We start from the raw sequence: 22,136 nt of genomic DNA, 5'->3' as shown, positions 1-22,136 counted from the left end.
ATTAAATGCATTTTGATTTTGACCGGAGCCTAATTTTTATTTTGAAATCAGTTACCGTAATACCCAGTACAGACACGTACCACAAAACATCGTTACCATAGTGATTTCAACGTGCGGCGCGGCAACACCTGCTCTGTGATTGGCTGATTACTGACGCGCTGTGTCAGCCTGGCGGGAAAAACCGTAACCTCGGTTGAAGTAAAACTGAAAAACTGATTGAACTAAAACTGTTATATTCGGTAGAATATCCTTTTCTGGTTGCCATGTGAGTACAAGCTTATATCAACAGGGTATGTTAGTAAAGTGGCATCCTAATTGTAACAGGATCATTAGCTATGTGTAGTTTAAAGTAAGGTAATTACTAAGCTAGCTAAAACAATAGTGTCAGTTAATTTGATTGTCCTCATATCTTTTGTCTCCTCTCTTTTATACAGCTTTGATTTTGCTGTCTTGCCAAAGCCATGGTGTGTGTACAACAACAACAAGTGAGGACTTCTCAGGTAAAATTACTTTTAGAGAGACAATCATAATGTAGATTCATTATTTTGTAATGCTTCTGAAAACACATTATGCTAACAGGTTAGCCACAAAGCTAGTACACAGCTACAAAGCTAGTAAAGAGTCCATCAATGCTGTACCAGCTTGTCTCACTATTAAAATTATAATTGGTATAATTGTAAGTTATTCATATGTTAATATATGTATGTATAATGTACCATTTGTCATGTATGTGAATTACTACTACTACAAAATTGAAATCCCCTGGGAATAAACACATCTATCTATCTATCTATCTATCTATCTATCTATCTATCTATCTATCTATCTATCTATCTATCTATCTATCTATCTATCTATCTATAAAGTATATTCCCATCCACAAGGGTTTATTCAAATGCAAATTAATTAATATAGCAGTGCATTTATAACTTCCCAGGAAGACCACACAGTGAAAAGGATAAATCATAAAATAACATTTAAAAAACAACACTTAAATTAAACTTAAATACATCATAAATATACAGTGTTAACACCAGCATATATGTGTTCCTTACCAACATAGTGATTTAATTCAGCTTATATCTCAAAAAACAAGTAAAAGGGTGCAGTTACACTTTAACTGCATCCCTCCTTCAGGACACCCAGCTGTTGCCTAACCAGGTCTCATCAGAGCAGCAGTCCCTGGTCGTGATAAAGAAGCTTCTGGCCATCGCAGTGTCTGGCATCACGTACCTGCGAGGCCTTTTCCCAGAGAAAGCCTACGGGAACAAATATGTGGAAGGTTCGGAGAAAAAACTATCTTATGTCCGAAAATCCTTATCACTATCCAGGTCCGTTTAGCTAACTGATCACTGATGTGGTCATGGCGATTTTTTATTTAATTTAAATGTTATTTAATTTATTTGTTTTATTTATATTCATTCGCTTTTAAATGTTCTATTTCTATGAATCTTGATGTATTTCATGCCCCTGTAAAACATTTTGAATTGCCTTGTGTCTGAATTGTGCTATACAAATAAACTTGCCTTGCGTTGCATTTGGAAATATTTTCTAAGATGATTTTTATTTTTATTTTTTTCTTGCAGATCAGAAAGTGATGATCCTGAGAGAGGAGCGCAGCTGTCCCGGGGCGACTCAGATTGTTCAATGGTAAGTGACAACAACTGGACACTTGCCAGCTAAAATCATTGATCAAGCTCACTGGGAAGGGTGTATTTTGATGGTGTCCAGCAGGTCAATTATATAGTGTATATAATGTTGATAATATCCAAATACCACTGCAGTTAACATTATGACAATGTCTGCACTTTATGTGGAAAAATATTGGAAAATATCTCTGCATTCCAAATCGCATAATCTTTCTTTTTTCTTTTTCGGATCAAATTTGTATTAATTTATAACATAGAAAACATAAAGAGGCTCCGTCAACGTCACTTCCGGTGCGCACTGGATTGTGGGTCAGAATCGGCCCAAATAGCATGCTGATTTCAACACTAAAAATCCCGACGGATGTAGCAGGCATTTTTAAGCATACTAAATTAACCAATTGGAACATCCTAAATCTTTTTTTTCTACCGTACTAAATAGCAGAAAGTATGTGTCTCTCGTAATAAGATGTGTTTTTCTCATTCTACTAGGATGCATGGATGCTTTGAGGCCATCCAGAATAAATATGTAAGTCACATTCAACTTGTTTACATCACTCAGAAGATTTTATATTATATTCGATTCAGTCATTGCAAATTAGACAAACATAGATGTAAGTAAGTCACATTTTTTCCTATGTCTCATGATAACCGATGTGATCATGGCGTTTGTTATTTTTCCCCCTCTCAGCTGCGGACAGTTATTATGTCTGTGAGTATTTCCTTAATCTTTCATTTCTTCACTCACTTTTTGAGCTGTTGTTGGTGTTTTCTTAAAAAAAGCCTGATATAAATATTCAAAGGTGATGTCATTTTTGTTCATTTAGATCTACACAGACCCAGAGAACCCCCAGGTAATGTTAAGATTATATTCTCGTCTTTGTTAATGTTAAAAATCTTTCTGTTTATACGATTGTTGTGTATGTATTTTATAATAAATACCTGCCTTGACTTTTCTTGTCTTTCAGAAAGTGACTGAGTATTACCAGTTTAAGATCGCGTACACTGAAAATGGAGCCCAGATGGACTTTGAAAGGTGGGATTAACAGGACAGCTGGGCCAAGGGAAGACTGAAGAAAGACTGAGGGAAGAAAAACCTCATTCCTTATATTATAATAGCGATTTTATAATGATAGAACGCTGGTTCCATATGGGTGAAGTATTCCTTTATTAAGTGAAGCTTCTTGAGACCTAAACTATTTTTTAAACAATACTTCAACCTAACCCTTACTCTGCACCTTCTGATCCATTATCCTTACATACCAAAAACATGTCAATATTAAATATTAAAGTTTAATTTATTATCTTGGTTACCTGGCAAAAGTGACTATATAATAATCTGTCTGTGTTAATTTCTCCATCAGCACCACTAACAACAACAAGGTGTCGATGGCGTGCGGCAACACAAAGAAAGCCAGTATCCTGCTGGTCAGGAAACTCTACACTCTGATGCAGAACCTGGGATCCCTGCCCGACAACGTCTGCCTCAACATGAAGCTGGCCTACTATGATAATGGTGACACACACACACACGCAAGCATGCACACACACACACACACACACACACACACACACACACACATCCCCATGTAGCTTCTTAGTTATTGGTTAAAAGGATGCAGAATTATACATGTACTTAATTTTTTAAAGTTTCAGGAGCCTTTATGAATCTATGGATAATAGTCCTGAGTTGTATGATATTTTCTTTTGACAGTTGATGTTGGGATTTGTCGGCCTTTAGAATGAATAGACAGACTAGACTAGTGTTTCTTGTTCAGATTTTGTGTTTATTTTTTTCCTTTGCCTACTTATTTCCAGTGAGGTTTTGTTTATCTCTGCCTCACTCGTGTATCTCTTTTTTGCCTGTGTATTTGCAGTGACCCCTCAGGACTACCAGCCTCCGGGCTTTAAGGACTCAGACTGTGACACCATGGAGTTTGAGAGGGAGCCGGTGAAACTCACTATGGGCGAGGTCGTCACTCCGTACCACACACTGAAGCTGGACATGGCCACAGAGAGACAGAGGCTGGAGCAGGTGACTGGGAAAAATACAATGTTAAAGCTATAGTGCGCAACTTCTGTCACCCCCATGAGGAATTCTAAATAATTACAACAACACTGTCGGCGCATCTACATGAGGTAAGCCTTTGTCGATCGTGTATGGATTTTATACCTTCTGCTGTACCTCCAGTTTTTTTTCTCAGCAGTAGAATCAACAACTGAAACATTTCTTGGGCGATTCTTTGGGAGTTTTCTGAACTCCTGTTTTGAAAGTTGAAAGACGCGTGTCCATATATCAACTGCTAAAATCAGCTACGGAAAAACTATTTTCACATTTTGTCATTACGAAAACACATTAATTTGATGTTAAACTCACTTTTAAAACGTGTTCTGCCCTTGAAAACAATGTGTGTGCAGGTGGAGGAGAGATACACACTATAGCTTTAAGCTGTTAGCGTCTATTAACCCCTTGTTCTTGTCTATATATTGCTGCTTTTTTTCAATTTTACTTGTATGTTGCATATTTTTTCACGTTTCTTTCTTGGTATTCAGTCTGTGGAAAACAAAGGAAGAATTTCATTTTATGACTGAAAACATGTTTCTTATTGTGCATATGACAATACACACTTTGATTCTTGAATATTGAATATGAGCTAAACTCATTGCTGCATATTTTACAGGTGGAGGAGAGCGGCCAGGTGACAGAGAAGTGGGTTTTGAAGATGCAGGAGGATGACGTCCTGTCGCAGGTCAGTGAAGCCGATCAAATAATCAATAGAAGTCCTAGAAACCCAGTTAAAGATTGTCAAGTAGGAGTTGCAGTTTGACAAAAAAAGTATAATTGCACTCTCCATGTAGCACTTACATGTGGCACTTTGTAGTCTGGTTTATTTGAAGCTATAGTACTTACGTGATTCTTGTTGTTCTGAGTTTGTACCTTCATGGTTGAATGCACTTAATGGAAGTCGCTTTGGATAAAAGTGTCAGCTAAATAATGTAATGTAATGAGTTAAAGATGTAAGGCTTCTTAACTCTCAAATGAGACAATATATATATCATTTTTTTTTTTATCTCTACAATAAATCAGTTCATTATCAGGTTATTTTTTGCAATAAATTCTACACTCTGCACCACGAAGAGCCGTGTAACATCTTAGGTAAAGTTGTAACGTGTTGCACAGCTTTGTTATTGACGTATTGAATTGGCAAAAAATTCCAAAATATTGCAGATGCAGCAGAGACTAAAGGTCAGACTAGTGTGTGTGTGTGTGTGTGTTTGTTATCAATAGCCATTGGTTGATGTGGTGAGTATGTTCACATAGTGTTATTATCAGGCTGTTTAAAGAACTTGTTTTAATCTTTAGACTGTGATTGAAGACGTTGAGAAGCCGGATCTGGACAACACAGACTTGGACAACACTGGTAAACCTCCTCACACATCTCACTCAGTGCGTTTCCATGGCACAACTAGATTGGATTATCACATTATTCTGCCCTTCCTAGACGTTGGTGCTGAGTTTGGCAGATAGCTAAACAGTTCTCCAAATGACAGACAAAGGCTTCCAGTTTAGGGTGATTTATTGCCTCTCATTTAGATAATTCCTTTTTGTAAAACTGAAATACAAGAACACATGCATACAAAACATTAGCATATGCATGTGCAAAACGTAAGTATACATGTCCAAACAATGTTTTATTTAAGCCAAAACATCTTCACAATAACTAGCATAACTGCTATAGCTAACCATTGGAAACAACAGGCGCGAGCGCCGCTAGCTTAATGCTAACATACATGGGAAATGCCATTGACGCGCTAACGAAGTTAGCATTACTAGCGCGGTCATTTGTAACAGTATTTACCACATTTTACTAACATACAAACAACAACATGAACCTAGTACTTACAGATATATATTTTCTATGCTCTGTGGAAACGAAAAGATGACTGCTGACTGTCCTGCATTGAATGTGCTCTCCCTTGCTCCACACTGACCAACTGTAGCAGTTCTAACTGTGGCAGGCTCACGTCACACATTTATATTAACACTTGCTGCCAGTAGAGGGCAGCACATCACTTGCTGCCAGTAGAGGGCAGCACACTCCCTGCCTGGTAGAATATTTTATACCACTACACATTGTCATTTTGTAAGAGTAAGATTACCTCTGAAATCAGTCACAAATGCACTTTAGGAGTGCCCTGCTTGACTACCCTCACTTCTACCTGACGAACCCGCTTGTCCTGACTAGGTACAGTCTTAAGAAGTCCAGTGGACCACTCAGTTCTTCTGACTTCTGAGTGCTTTGACAGTTCAGCATCTCCCACCTGTAGATTACGTCCCTCAGAATGTCATTTTTTCCTGGGTCGAAACATTGTCGGTATTCCTGTCTCAATCTCCACCGGACTGCTTCGGCAAGACCTTGCGCTCTTTCCCAGTGCTTGATGATATCGAAGTCGGGAGCAGACAATGTCTTCGGTGGCAACAACATCTGAGGTCTCTTGGTTGAAGTACGCCGTAGGGATGAGAGACGCTTTACGGCTTGAGGTCTGTTGTTTGGAAGGCAGTTCATTGATGCCCGAAAAGGTAAAGGGGCAACCCAGGTACCTGAACTGTCTTTATACACTTGCTTCTCTAGTATCTCCAGGAACATCTCATCGTCTACAGAATGAGCAGGTTTATCATCGTGCTGCGTCCTCTGAAACACTTGGCTGCCAAGATCGTCTGTTTCTCTCTCCAGATGATGCATGGGGCATTGAAGACTCAGGTTCGGAGTGTGACTGAGCCTTTCTCTGACTTGAATGTTGTTGTTGCATGGACTCAAGAGTGAAGCTCGTCCATTTTGTAGGATGTTGGTCCTGTACACACTGACACCGGTTGGCTTATGTGCCCCTCCCAGACACACTTCTCCTACAATGACCCACCCAAGGTCAAGACGTTGCGCATATGGTTCGTTGTTGAGCCCATTATACTGTTCCCTGACCTTGTGGACACGGAGAACGTCTCTGCCAAGGAGGAGGAGAATTTCAGCTCCGGGATCAATTTCTGGAATTTTGCTCACTACTGTCTTCAGATGTGGGTAGTAATAAGCAACTTCTGGTGACGGGATTTCTTCTCGATCATCAGGTATCATGTCGCACTCAATTAGAGTGGGAAGGGGGAGCTGAGTTGAGCCATCCATGGACTCAACAACAAAATGGTTGGCACGTCTTCCCGCTACCTCCATGACACCTGAGCATGTCTTCAAGGTATATGGCTGTGGGTGTCCATCGATGTTGAAAAGGTTGAAAAAGTCTGTTTTTGCCAGTGAACGGTTACTTTGTTCGTCAAGAACAGCATACATCTTGACGGCTCTTTCTTCCTGCCCAAGAGGATACACCTTGACCAAACACATTTTTGAGCATGACTTGGAGCTGGTTGAGTTCCCACATATTTCAGTGCACTTTGATGTTACAGCAGTTGGATTCGGGTCCTCTTGCTCCCTGCCATGATCTAAAGTGGTTGCATAGCTCTCTGGCTTTTGTGGAAGAGGTCCTGGATGTAATGCTGCAGGATGCCGCTCGCTACCACACTCTCCGCACTGTATTGTCTTAGTACAGTCTCTGGCCATGTGGTGAGTTGAGGAACAGCATCTGAAACAAATGCGCTTTTCTTTTAGAAAAACCTTTCTTTCTTCTAAGCTCTTGCCTCTGAACAGGCGACATTTCCTCAAAGGGTGTGGCTTGCCATGCAGTGGGCAATGTTTATCGGGATCCATGGAGCTCCCTTCTTCGGTATTGTTCTGATTGGCTCCTGTAGCTTGTGAAACATCAGTTTTCCTGACAGAAACTGGAGGTTGGTGTTTCTGCTTTACCCAATTCTCTGTTCTTTGAGTGCTGGCACTAGTGACATAAGCAAAACTGGGATCGTTACGAGTCTTCGCTTCTTCAGTTATGAAGTTGACAAAACATCCAAATGGAGGAAAGGACACTTCATGGTCCTTCTTGTACTTTGAGGCAACCCTAACCCATCTCTCTTGAAGGTTGTATGGGAGTTTCGCCAGAATAGGATTGACTCCATGCGCGGTATCAAGGTGAGAAAGGCCAGTGAGAAAGCCGTTGAACTTTGCAGCATGCAGTTCCAACAGAAGATCCCCCAACTCTCGCAGACGCTGGTTCTCTCTGTTTGCAATCTTTGGAAAGTCCTCAATCTTTGTTAGCAGTGCATGCTCAATTATTTCCGGTGCTCCAAAACACTCCTCGAGTCTCTGCCACACCATCCTGAGACCAGCTTGAGGGTTATTGACGTAGGCAGCTCTGATTCTTTTAGCCTGTGAAGCTGACTGTGGGCCAAGCCATTTGGAAAGCAGGTCTAGCTCCTCTTGATGTGAGATGCTCAGATCTTGTACTGCACTTATGAAAGATGTTTTCCAGGCCCAGTAATTTTCTGGTTGGTCATCAAATTTTAGCAGACCTGAACTGATCATCTCTCGTCGCATCAGATATTTTGCAAGATCTGAGGTTTCTGTCGGTTGGGCTCTCACAGGTGTGGTAGTGGGTAAATTGGGCTGAGGATGGTAAAACTGGTCATGGTTGACTGACGTCCTGCCATAGGGACCATAACTACAGCTGTTAGGTTCCATCTTTGGGAGCAAATCACGGCTGTGTTGTGGTGCAGTCATTTCTTCCATGTGTGTTTGTCCAGCAGAAACATATGGCAGAGGTTTGAAATCCTCGCTGCCGTACTGATGGTGCTGGCGGCCATTTGGTGGTTTTGCTGCCTCATCGATGTCCGCAGATCTCTGTGGTGCTGAGGTCTCAGGAGGATTTACTTGAGGTGTACTCTGACCAAAGTTTAACCCTGAATGCAGCTGCACATACTCTTGTGTTCGCTGAGCTGGGTTAGGTGGTGGCATGTTGTTTAGTTGGGGCTGTTGTGGGTCTCCACTTTCCTGCGTGGATACTTCCCATGCTTGAGCCTCAGCTACTGCCGCTGCAGCTTCTTTCTGTGATTTGAGTACAATCAAGTCTGCGTCTAGGCCAGCTTGTTGTTTCAAGATGTCTGCTTCCTTTTGTGCAAAGGAGAGTTTGACTTTTGCGGCTTCTGCCTTTGCACGTGCTCTGAGAGCAGCGGTAGATGACGTGGTGAGCTGGCTGGAGCGTGATGAACCAGTTTCTAACGATTCTTCCTTTGCTTCGTCCGCAGGAGTTGCCATGTTTGCTGAGCCTTCTCTGTTGCTCATTATGTGCAACTGAAAAACAATCTGTCTTGTTTTTCCAGCAGAGCGTGATGAGAAGGATATCTTTTTACTATTCTGCCCTTCCTAGACGTTGGTGCTGAGTTTGGCAGATAGCTAAACAGTTCTCCAAATGACAGACAAAGGCTTCCAGTTTAGGGTGATTTATTGCCTCTCATTTAGATAATTCCTTTTTGTAAAACTGAAATACAAGAACACATGCATACAAAACATTAGCATATGCATGTGCAAAACGTAAGTATACATGTCCAAACAATGTTTTATTTAAGCCAAAACATCTTCACAATAACTAGCATAACTGCTATAGCTAACCATTGGAAACAACAGGCGCGAGCGCCGCTAGCTTAATGCTAACATACATGGGAAATGCCATTGACGCGCTAACGAAGTTAGCATTACTAGCGCGGTCATTTGTAACAGTATTTACCACATTTTACTAACATACAAACAACAACATGAACCTAGTACTTACAGATATATATTTTCTATGCTCTGTGGAAACGAAAAGATGACTGCTGACTGTCCTGCATTGAATGTGCTCTCCCTTGCTCCACACTGACCAACTGTAGCAGTTCTAACTGTGGCAGGCTCACGTCACACATTTATATTAACACTTGCTGCCAGTAGAGGGCAGCACATCACTTGCTGCCAGTAGAGGGCAGCACAACATATATCGAACTAGACACTCGAACGGACCGTGTCACTTGCCTGAGTATACATGGCCTTTAAGAAATCGGATAAATGTCCAATGCATGGCTGTCTCCACTATGCTAGGTGGCGCTGTAGCCCTTTCAACCATGCTTTCAACAAGTGGTTTTAGAGCCACGTCCGGTTCCCTTCCGGCAATAACCCATGGTGTAGTCTATAACGCGCAGGCACACAACGAAAAGTCCGATATGCGATATCCGAACCCTGTATACATGCAGAGAGAATGCCGACAATGAACGAGTTATCTAGGTGTACTTATCCGACTTCTCTTGTCCGTTATTGTGCCGATTTGTGTGCGAAGTAGATCGGATAAAGGTGTTTACATGCAGTTTAAAAGTCCTGTTGAAGTCTTATTCGTTTAGTTACCCGATTATGAGTCTGCATGTAAACGCACTGACTGATACACAATCCAGTTTAGTTTGACCTGGTTTGTGCTTTTGATTAAATTGAAAGAGTTTTAATTTTTGATGATGTTTAATGTATTAAATTGATTTAGAAGTGTTGTTACTCTTGAAAAACACCTTAGAAGTTTACCGTTCAGTTTACAGAGATCCTTATTATCCAGAAAGGAGATTTATTAATCTTATTTGACTTTAACAGAGATCCACATGAGCTGTGAGGAGAAGATGGAGACGTGTGAACAAGTCACAGAGGTAAGTGTGATACTAAATACACCCACCTGAACACAACGGGCCTCATTCACAAACACTACAAAGGAATGTTTTATTCACACATTCATTTCAAACAACCTTTTGAAGCTTCTGCTGCAAAAGGGAAGTTTTTATTTATTTTAAGATATAACATGCTCTATTCCAGACTCATACACTGTGAATAGCAACACAATAAAATTACTTAAAGGTGCAGTGTGTAATATGACATCATCAAGAAAGTTCTACAAAGTTCTAGAATGCAACGCTCCCTGGGTAACCCCAACCCTTTCGAATAATAACAGAAGCTACAGTGGCCTTCAAGGACAAGAACAATTCTACATTTTAAACAATGCACCTGATGACATTCCAACTATGACACTTTCAAGATGGCGGCACAGGCCTTGGTCCAAAATATGCAGAAATATGGAGATATATGAGACCCTTTCTAAGGGGAAAAAAAATAATTCAAAACTATTTTTTCAGCTATTATGCACTAAATTAAATGTACTTATGGATATTATAATTACTTTCTACAAAATCTGCTAGGAAATAAAACCCAAAATTCTACACACTGCAGGTTTAAATACACATTTTTAACATCAAATAATTTCATTTGCAAGTCACAGAGGTAAGTGTAACGATAACTACACCCACCTGAACACAACGGGCCTCAGACACAATCACAAACCTTGCATAGGAATGATTTCATTCACAAATTCATTACGGGAAGATTTTTCTTATTTCTTTTATTGAAATTTTTTTTGTTCAAGATATATAATGTACAGGTACAGTCTTTTCATAGCTGGTTTAACTGTAACTGATATATGGCCGCCACACGTCTTTCAACATTAAAAACAGCGTGAAGGGTTTTCTCTTAGCGTTCCTACAAAGCAGAATGAATGCCTCAAGGCTCTCTGTAAACACTGGGGCCATTTTGAGTGCACTCACACACTCATAGTCTCTTACACACACACACACACACACACACACACACACACACACACACACACACACACATACACACACTCTCTCTCTCTCTCCCCCTACACACACACACACAAACAAACTCACACACACTCTCTCTCTCACACACACACACACACTCACACTCTTAACGTCCCATCTGCCCTCTCTCAGACGGACACTCTGGTGAAGTCGACCTCTGACACGGAGCAGAGTCTGCACATGAAGAGGACCAGGAGTGGACAGGTCGTCACTACGGTCAGTCACTCACTCAACAACCAGTTCACTCTTTAAAGGTGCAGTCAGTGATTCTGGAGAACGCTTGTTGTCAAAATCAGTGAATGTCTCATCATAATCTGCTACCTGAACATACTGTATGTGCGCTGATGTTTGTGTGTGTGTGTGTGTGTGCGCATGTGTGTGTGTGTATGTGTGTGTGTGTGTGTGTGTGTGTGTGTGTGTGTGTGTACAGGAGAAAAACCTGACTGTCACCAAAAAGAAGCGGACATCTATGAGGGACAAAGCGGTGAGAAACCTTCCTAAACTCCGATTTGATCTGATTCTATTTCAATACAAATAATGTAATAAAACCATTTTTTTCACACCAAAATAAGCACCAAGATGCTGTTTTTTAAATGTAGGTGATTGCCTACATAAAACAGCGTGTGTATCTAGTCATCCATATCATGTCATTTGACCCGGGAGTGTTTTTAGGCCAGTGTGTAACGGCCTTAAGAGTTCAAATATAAACATGTAAATGCACCTAGCGAATGTAAATGCAGGCTGATAAAACAGATTCACTTTGAAGATGTTAGTTGAGTTTTGAAATAGAAAACTTGCGTAGGAAAGCCTGTTTGTTGATGAGTCAGCTCTGATCACTGTATTCTCTCAGAGTGGGATGGTGTCTGTCAGTATGAGGCTCCTAGATCCTCTCAACGGTTGTTTTCAAGTGTCCCAACGTTCAAGGCTATTTGGAAAGGAAGCTTTGTGGCATTTTAAATGGCATCTCCAAAACTCTGGAGTGTCCTTCCACTTTCAATCAAATGCTCCCCATCCATTGACACCTTTAAACCAGGTCTATAATAGTAAGAATCAATAGATGATATCAAAGTTGGGTGGCTAAATAAGATTTTACAAAAATATGATTGAATTTTTTTTTTTTTTCATAAATATTATGAAACATAGTTTAAAAACAGCTTTTTTCTCTTTCTTTTGTACAACTAGATTGTTTGACAGGACTGTGTGGGCACAGCCGTATCAAACCGTCTTCATGGCAACCGTCATTGTTTTTCTAGAACGTTCAAACCTGATAAAAAAATAAATGCTCATAAATATTATAAAACTTAGTGGATTCATTTTATAGCTCCAACATTTTGATCGACTCAAGTTGCTTTTAAATTTGCTATATGAATACTGTACACTTGATCTGATTTGATTAATTTAATTTCGTGTTTTTCTTTCTTTTCTTCTTCTAGGTTTCTCAGTACGAGATCCCCAGCAGCCAGGGAACGCCATGCAACTCTTCAACGGCCAAGAAACGCAAGTTCAGCGAACCCAAAGAACACTTCTGATCCCATGTCTGGATTTACACGGAGGGTTTTTAACATTTCACTTTTCATTACAAGCACCGTAGCTGTATTTATTTTTAAAGTATTAATTATAGGGTTGAGATATAATATTTATTTGTTTGCTGTTAAGTTTATTTAAATGCAAAGTTAATTTAAAACATTTGGAGTTGGATATTCTGATGGACACATTGGTTTGTGAAAGCAGTTTTTTAGTTGCATTTTTAACGGTTATGTTTGTTTTACTGTTGTAGGTCTGAGATACTTGTTCACAAAGCAGCATGTAATACCTGAATAAAAAATACATCTATTCTCCCTACTTTGTCATTCCCAATTTCCTTACAGTTGTTTCTTTTTTAGTATACAAGAAATATGTAAAATATATATATATATATATATATATATATATTTCTTATATATATGCCTTATATGTAAGGGTTAATGCCCGACAAGGTGTCCAGTTATCAGGAATTAATGGACGGCGTGGAGGCAACTGTCACATAAGGTTAACCCTAACCCTAACCCTCCGCATCATCATCAGATGACCATTATACATCTGAAATAGTCATTATTTACAACAACATAAACACATTACCTCATCGTGATCCATACTGGCGTCTCTCGTTCATTCGCTTTCTGTGAGGACACGTAATCTTTCAGCTCCGTGAGAGAGTAGTTAGGTGACACTGCTGCATCAACTCATTGCAATCAGGTGTGTGTAGCACTGACTGGCATTAGTTGATGCTGTGTCACTAACCACTCTCATGGAGCCGAAAAGAGTCCGGTGCCCTCACACTTTCAACACACGGACATGCACTATACTGTGTCCTAATCATTTGACACTCGCACAGCCGGCACGAGCTAGAAAACAGCTTCATGACAGCTGGCATCGTAAAAATACTACCGCTTTTGTCCAAAGGGGCCGCCAGCCGACAAAGTTACTCGTAGTGGCTTTAAGTAAAAGTGTATTACATCTGTAGACAGCCTAGGCTCTGTAAACGGTCATGGTGTTTGCCACGGTGAGCCCCTTTGTTTACATACCCTTTTTTACTGTATATACCACTTTACAGAGCCTATGGGCTTTATTACGTACAATTGTAACTCTGGATTTTTTTCACAACACAAAGTACAGAAAAGTAGCCGATGGAAAAGTGATTTTGACTCTACCTTTAACGCTTCCTGCCAGTCTTGGTTACAGGAGGAAAAAAAACTCCATCTCCTGCTCCTGCCTCTTGACATAAACAAACCGTTTATCTTTGTTCGGACCCAGAGAAATCACCAGAGCTCCATTTGCATGCCGAGGTGCCTTAAATGAAGCTGTTAAGTGAAAGTGGATTATATCTGTACACAGTGACCTTTGGGTCCCAGATAAGGGCCCATCAGCAGCCTCCCGCCCGCACGCACACACACACACACACACACACACACAGGCACACACACACACACATGCACCGCAAGCTGCTGCTCCGCTGTGTTTTTAATCTCCCATTGTTTTTCCCAGAGAGGGGGACATTTGCTGATAGACTGCCTTAACCCACTGCGGATCAATACTGCAGGAAGCCTTTGTGTGATGCATATCCAAGCAGCCCCCACCTCTCTCTCCTTCTCTCTCTCCCCCCGTGTGTGTGTGTGTGTCTGTGTGTGTGTGTGTGTGTGTGTGTGTGTGTGTGTGTGTGTGTATGTGTGTGTATGTGTGTGTGTGTGTGTGTGTGTGTGTGTGTCCGCAGCAGGCCGAAGGGGAGAGAGAGAGAAAGAGAGACTCCATCAAATCAGCCATCACTTCCGAACACGCCCATTGTCTTGTCTTGACCACTACATATATTTCATTGTCCGGGCATTTCTTTTTTTATGGCTATTTCTGATAACACTGTCGAATGAACTGGGGAAATCCACGGTGAACAACACCCCACACACACGACCAAACGCATTGACGAGCTTTACGAGCTGTTAAATGCATCGGTTACCTAACCTCTACCTAGCCACCACTCCACTGGCATTTCTCAACACCTTTTTAAAAATTATTTTGACAGCACGGACAGCAGAGTTCTCGGGGTATTGATAAGTGATGACATTAAAGGTGATATGAGGAACTTTTAAATATTTCTGAAACAGTCTCATTTTTCCTCTGATGATCATGAATGACATGTAACAGCAAACGAGAACATCAGTGCAAAGAATGCTATTTTTATATAGTTTTTCTCAATGCCTTTGTCATGGGTACACTCACCCAGGAACAACAGCTGGCATAGTAAAAACACTACCGCTTTTGTCCAAAGGGGGCGCAAGAATGAACACAATCTGAAAGTTCCTCGGAGCACCTTTAAATAATGGTAAAGTAAGGCACATTTGCAACAAATCTAGGCATCATGTATTGTAGATAACCAGTATCTCTGTTATACACTTTGCCAACAGCACTATATCACAGAAATGACTCGGTAAATGTCGCCCCCAAAAGACAAAATATATCAAAAGGCGTAATAGAAAATTTAAAAAAATACACACTGGACAAGAGGCTACACATATTTTTTGAGAAATGGTGTAACTTGCCACCCCAAGGAGTGTTACACTTGAAGATGGTTGAAGGCTCAACTTGATTATTGGACCATTTCAATCATATCTTCGGTGGAAAAATGAAGAAAAAAAACAGAACAGAACATGTTTTAAGGCGTAGAAGGCTACACTAGTGTTCCCTTCAAGCTTGTTCCACATATCTAACAATGGCGCCGAGGGGGGAAAGAAAATCTCAATTGCAATTTTTATTTGGCCTCCACCCTCCAATCCTTCACTCGGACCCTGGGACTCTACATCATTTCTGTACACACACACGCACACACACACACACACACACACACACACACACACACACACACACGTCTAGCAGAAATGAATTCTGAAATTAAATTCAGGGACACACGTCCAGAGGCCAGTGTTAACAGATCAATCAGCTGGCCAAACAGCACGAGAGGATGGACGGACATACAGACACCTCCCTACACACACACACGTACACACACACACACACTGATCACTAAATCTGGGTTCTTCCTGTCCCAGTCAATAGCTTATATATAGGTCCGGTCTGTCTGACATGGTCAAGGCGAGACACACACTATAGGCAGATGGGTCAATAACCAATAACCGGTTTCAATGTATACAGCGGTTTTCACAAGTACCTAGGAAATATTATGATAACTTTCCATCTATTTTTAAATTAGTTTTGCTTTTCGATGTCAGGAAGGCACAAAGTTATCGGTTAAATACTGTCGGGGCCTTTTTGAATAATGTCCTTCCATTCTTCAGGTAGTGTTTTTGTTTTGTCCATGCCATACGTACACCATTGTTTTGTTCTGTTATTATTTGAATGTTTTGTGCTTCATACCATGATACTATGGTCAAGAGCTGTCAATAAATGAAATACAATGAAATAGTCAAGGTTTCAAAACAGCTGTTATTTTCCATCATACTGTTCTAAGGTTTTATATAACGGCTCACAAAAGTAATGGTTCGGTTCTTTGGTTTGGTTTGGTTCTCAGTTAAGAGAAAAAAAGCAAAAAAAAAAAATGCCTGTGTACATGAGTTTAATTAGTAAAAAAAACAACAGTTCAACATTTGTTTGATGTCAGCGACGCAATACTTCAAATTAAATGAAACATACAAATAAAATGTATATATTTTTTTTAAATAAACTTTATATATAAAAAGAATACTGCTACAAGTTCTCCAATAAGTACAATTCTCAAACAAAAGTGTGTTAAAAGTTCCGCTCCACAATCAAAACAAGCCTGTACATTCCGCATATTTAGGCCATATAAACGCTGTATATTTACACCATAATTACATTTCGCGTTTCACCTCTGGAACAACCCCTAAGCGCCTTTGTTGTGACGGTTTGGTACTAATTGTAACACCCCTACCAATCACACATCTATCTGGGTTCTTCCTGTCCTATAGTCAATAGCTTATATAGGTCCTCACTTATATAGTGCTCACACAAATGTCTAGGCCCCTGAAAATGTCCAGTCAATTTGCCCCCTTTACAGATGCTTTCCTCGTAACAATGCGTGTACATGTGCTAATTCCTACATGAACACACGTATTTAGAGAGAGACTGATAACTCTGTGAAGGTGCAACGTGAGCGCCTGTATGGACAGACACATGCTGAAATAAGTTGAAGTTTATGAGAGGCATTACATTGGATTAAGACACAGACACACATATAGCCATAGGACGCTTGTTTAGTTGACCTTTTGACGTTGCACATCAAACATTACGCAACACTATTTTTAAGGTTTTCAAGATGAAATAAGATACACTTTACTCCGGTAACAATAGATACAATGTTTGTTTTGTTATAATACGTTATAGTGAATATTTAGGTCCAAATTAAAATGAAAGCTTAGTTATCTTCTTGGCCTTCGAAGACTATGGGCCTTAGAAAGCTTACCCACTTTCTCGCCTTATGGGAGGTCCTGGGTCTGAGGTCAAGGCAAAGACCCTCACACACACACACACACACACTGACAGACTGATGGACAGACAGCCGCGGTCCATCCCAGGGCTCTGTATAGATTAAAGCAGCTTCTGTGAACCTACAGTCACTGTGTGGTGATTGTGCCTGCAGGCCCAATAGGCCCCAAGGGTGTGTGTGTGTGTGTGTGTGTGTGTGTGTGTGTGTGTGTGTGTGTGAGGGGGGTGAGTGGACGTCCAGCCTAGAGAGTGTAGGTGACCTCTCTAACCTTGCCGGAAGGGCAGCAAATGTTTCCGTGCTGATTAGCGCTTCCCCAGCAGACCCAGCCCGCTCACTGTTAACCCTTTGGATGAAGGGATCGGCCTAAACCCAGAGAAGGTGTCATTCAAACGGTAAAATAATTCAGGATTTTTACATTTTTAGGCTGTTTTTTAATCCTTAATAATATAATAGCAACACACCAAATGTTACCAGAAGTGGCGAAGTAACTAGAGGTGAGACACGGCAGGCAAAAATATAAAAAAAAATCAAGCACTGGTCAATTTTGATTTTATTTTGACTATTTGTGGTTCCATAAGATTTTCATGACTTTATTTATTATTCTATAAATCAAAGTCCAAAATGTACATTTAGGTGTTTGTTTTAGAAAACCTTGCCCGTGTCTGTATATTTGTATACAACCATTTTTAACGGCCATTATCTTAACATACGTTTTTCTTTTCAATACTCTGAACCAAAAGTGTTAACGTTAGGGGAACTTAAAATACTAATTGGGCCTGCTAATACATATTCCAGTTTGTGCCATATCTTGTTTACTTATTTAGTTGAATATCTGATCGAAACAAGATCTAAATTCAAATGAACTGAGAGTTGATGCAGACTTGTTCTATACTTACATACATAATTGAGTACATTTTGAATGCTAGACATTTTACTTGATTACAGCTATTTTACCCATTGATGACAGATAAATACACAGACAGACAGACAGACAGACAGACAGACAGACAGACAGACAGACAGACAGACAGACAGACAGACAGACAGGCAGACAGACAGACAGACAGACAGATACATACTTTATTGATCCCGAAGGAAGTTCAGAACCTGTTAAGTGAAAACCTCTTCCACCACTGTGTGTTTACATCAGAGTAGTAACCTCCATTTAACAGTGTAGTAGATGCATTTACAAACTGTATTGAAATCTCCCACACAGCCACAAGGGGGCGATAGGTAGCCACAGATTGAGCTCACCCGACTGAGGCCCGTCTCATAGACACATAAGGCCTGCTGCTGCTGCTGCTGCTGCTGCTACTGCCATGTGTCATGACATAAAGGCATCTTTCTCATGCATGCCTTAATCAGCTCGTACAGTTGGCCCCCTCTCCACACACACACACACACACACACACACACTCTACGCTCTACACACAATTTAAAACGCAATGTGATCGCACTAAACAGCCTATATTCGAACACAAGCCTATTCAACTTGTCCTTTTTTTTTCTTTCTTAGAGACAAACACACACACACACACACACACACACACTGCAGCAGTGGAGTCAACGGTATTGATCCGAAGAAGAAGGGATGATATAAAGGAGGGGTGGGCTGAGAGAGCAGGTGGTAGTGGGCTCCATACAGCCAGCCACATTCACGGGGATTTAAGTCACTCACTCACACTGACTGGGGTTATGTTAGTATATGGTCAACGCAAGCTAGGACACACCACACACCAATACCTTCAACCCCGGCCCAAACAGATGCTCAAAGCACTGGGATGTGCCCCCATTGTGATCTGAGTGGACAGCTGAATTGTTTACCACCAAAGGGCCCTTTTCTTCTTTCTTGCGGCAGGCCTGGCCCGCGCACAATGGGGCCCCATCCACCCCACCCACCCAAACACCCACCCACCGCACTGACACACTCTAGGGGAGGGATGGGGGGTATGCTGTCAGCTATTATGCCTTACGCCGCCCCTAACCTGGAATAGGCTAAAACTTCCTGAAGATAGTACATTGATTTAAAACTAAACAAGAGACCTCAATGTTCAACTTAAAAAAATAAATGAATGGAGCAATGTTACAAAATTACATTTTTTTGTGTGTTGTGTGCTTACATAGGCTATATTATGCCTTTATGCTGCCCCTCTGACCTGGGATAGTCTAACACTTCCCGGAGATGTTTCGACTAGTTAAGATCTTACTGTCCTACTTTTTGCTTTGAAACCGAATTTAGCATTTCATTGTTAAAAAAGGTATTTTTTTAGTTTTAATTTGTCTCTTATGCATTGTTACATTCTGTTTGTGCCCTAGCTATCATGCCTATCTGTTGCTACATTTAAAACTGAACCAAAGACCTTGATGTTGACCCTCTGCTTTAAACAAAATTACAGTAAGACATTTATCATTAATTTATTATTCTTTATTTTATCTCTTATGCAATTGTGACTTTTATGCTCCATTTGTACTTAATGTACGTCCACGGTTTATCAAATTGTTCTCTCCATCTTTTAGGCCTATTCGTCTATGCTACATCTATTATCTTTTTTCTTTCTCTTTTAACTGTTTTAGGTAAAGCACCTTGAATTTGCCTCTGTGTAGAAATGTTGGTGTAGAACTAGCACTTAGCACTTAAAGCATGCATCTGGTTCATCCAATGTAATTGTGACGTCCATATCAAATACAATCTATCTAACTATAACTAAATGTGCTATACAACTAAACTTGCCTTGTGTGCAATGGACTCAAGGTGTAGTATTCTTTATACGGGGAGCTTCTGTCCATCTGTAAATACCCCTATTTTCTTTCTTTCTACTCGCTCAGATGGACCCCCCCCCCCCCCTCTATCCCCCCTTGAAGATACCGCAGGGCAAAGGGGTTTAAATGTCACGCTTGGCCATCAGAGCGCCCCCAGCCCCCGGCCCGTGTCTCCGGGGGGGGAGGACAGAGAAAGGGGAGGGGACACACTTGCCCTTGCCCCATTGTCCATAACGATAGGCATGAGCTGCTAACTGACTCCAAATCAAGTGTATCCTCTCGCCACGCGCCCAAGCCTTGTCCTGCTCGCGCTCAAACACAAAAGGGCCCCTCTCTCTCTCTCTGTGTGTGTGTGTGTGTGTGTGTGTGTGTGTGTGTGTGTGTGTGTGTGTGTGTGTGTGTGTGTGTGTGTGTGTGTGTGTGTGTCCATATAGGTGCAAAGTACGGTTTTGGTCATGGTATGTTTGACAGAGCAGCTTAAAGGAGGCGGCTGCAGACTAGTTTTAAATGTAGCTGGTCACCGGGCTCAAATGATAATAACACACAAGTTTGTCATCCTCAAAATCCTTCCACATTGCACTCCTCCGGTGAGCTCTTACATGGTGCAAAAATCAATGTTTACTTTTTGCGTTCAGTCACACGAGAGGGGACTTCAACACCTTAAAGCTTCAGTGCGTAACTTTGAAAGATATAAAAGAATGTCGGTTACATTCAAGCCATCTCCAAACTATTGACATAAAGTTGATCAAGCCTATCAGCTCCACAAAACTCTCTCTGTATTTCTCAGTGTGGCAGCGTTTACAAACTGGTGTCGCCCCCTGACACTGGACCAGGAGCTCAGAAAGAATCCCAAGAAGAGCCCAAGAAATGTTTCAGTTGTTGATTCTACTGCTAAGAAATAACCTGGAAGGTATACATTAAATCAAGATCACCGAAAGGCTTACCTCATGTAGATGCACACACAGTGTTGTTGTAATTACTCTGAATTCCTCATGAACCCCCCCTCCCCTCCCCCCCAATGCAGAAGCTACGCACTACAGCTTTATAGCAAGCAGAATGGGTTGGGGGAGAGTGAGGTGTGGGGCTGACAAAGTGTCAAGCTGAAATACAAGTACAAGGCGAAATATACGAGCTGCCTGGCCCAACTTTTTATCCCAGCCCAAGGTCCCGGGCCATACTTAACCCGCCCTCCAAGATTGAGTGCTTTATGTATCTATTTGTTCTAAATAGTGGCACACTTGACCTTGAGTCCAAGACGTGTGTGTGTGTGTGTGTGTGTGTGTGTGCATGTGTGTGTGTGTGTGTGTGTGTGTGTGTGTGTGTGTGTGTGTGTGTGTGTGTGTGCGTGTGTGTGTGTGTGCATGTGTGTGTGTGTGCGTGTGTGTGTGTGTGTGTGTGCGTGCGTGTGTGTGTGCGTGCGTGTGTGTGTGCTCGCGGCCCCGGGAATCATCCCTCCTGTCAGGCAGACGACCTTGAACCGCCAAGGCGCAGGCGTAGCTGAGTGCACAAACTCATTTAACTCCTGGCGTTGCTATCGACATGCTGTAATCGTTAACATTATGGATGATGAATAACTACTCACTCGCTCCATACCTGTGTAATATGTCGCACCCCCCCTCCCCCCACCCCCCACCCCCCTATGCCAAGGCAAGATTGGGGGGCAAAGCTTTTTTAAGGTGGGCCCTTCACTTCAGGCAATGGCAGACACTCTGACTGAAAGGCCATATCACTTAGAGTTGTTTTTTCAACCACCCAATCATCGGCGACAACTTATCAAGAGAGAGAGAGAGAGAGAGAGAGAGAGAGAGAGAGTGAGAGAGAGAGAGAGAGAGAGAGAGAGAGCGTACAGGCAAAAAGGCAATGCACACAGAAGGAAGGAAGAAAGGTGCTTAAAGACATAGATCACTTCAGTGCTTTTTACGATTTTTTTTTTTTTTTTTGCACACACACAGAATACCTCTAGACGTGTTCTCAGAAACACTTAACCCCAAAGCATCAGCTGTTCAGTTAAGGCATCTTCCTGGCTGCTCTCTCTCTCTGTCCCTCTCTCTCTCTCTCTCTCTCTCTCTCTCTCTCTCTCTCTCTCTCTATGTCTCCCTCTCTCTCTCTCTTTCTCTCTCTCTGTATCGATCGTTGTTAATGG

The 22,136-nt window shown here is 41.4% G+C and overlaps 1 protein-coding gene across 1 annotated transcript; it reads left to right on the top strand.

Annotated features, from left to right (window-relative positions):
- Positions 1-461: 461 nt before the first annotated feature.
- Positions 462-12,770, top strand: hormad1 (HORMA domain containing 1; the record flags this gene model as incomplete). Its single annotated transcript, XM_080039659.1, has 18 exons — positions 462-500; positions 1,138-1,282; positions 1,587-1,650; positions 2,139-2,175; positions 2,338-2,358; positions 2,474-2,500; positions 2,615-2,682; positions 3,011-3,162; positions 3,524-3,681; positions 4,328-4,396; positions 5,011-5,094; positions 6,281-6,409; positions 6,542-6,721; positions 7,141-7,224; positions 7,340-7,415; positions 10,187-10,239; positions 11,374-11,457; positions 12,675-12,770. 18 exons carry the CDS (start codon positions 462-464, stop codon positions 12,768-12,770), a joined length of 1,566 nt encoding a protein of 521 aa, XP_079895785.1.
- Positions 12,771-22,136: the final 9,366 nt, after the last annotated feature.

This window comes from Ammodytes marinus (assembly GCF_949987685.1).
Source record: "Ammodytes marinus genome assembly, chromosome: 13".
Taxonomy (NCBI): Eukaryota; Metazoa; Chordata; class Actinopteri; order Uranoscopiformes; family Ammodytidae; genus Ammodytes; species Ammodytes marinus.
Note: the sequence above shows the minus strand (reverse complement) of the source record. Positions and strands in the feature narration are given on the sequence as shown.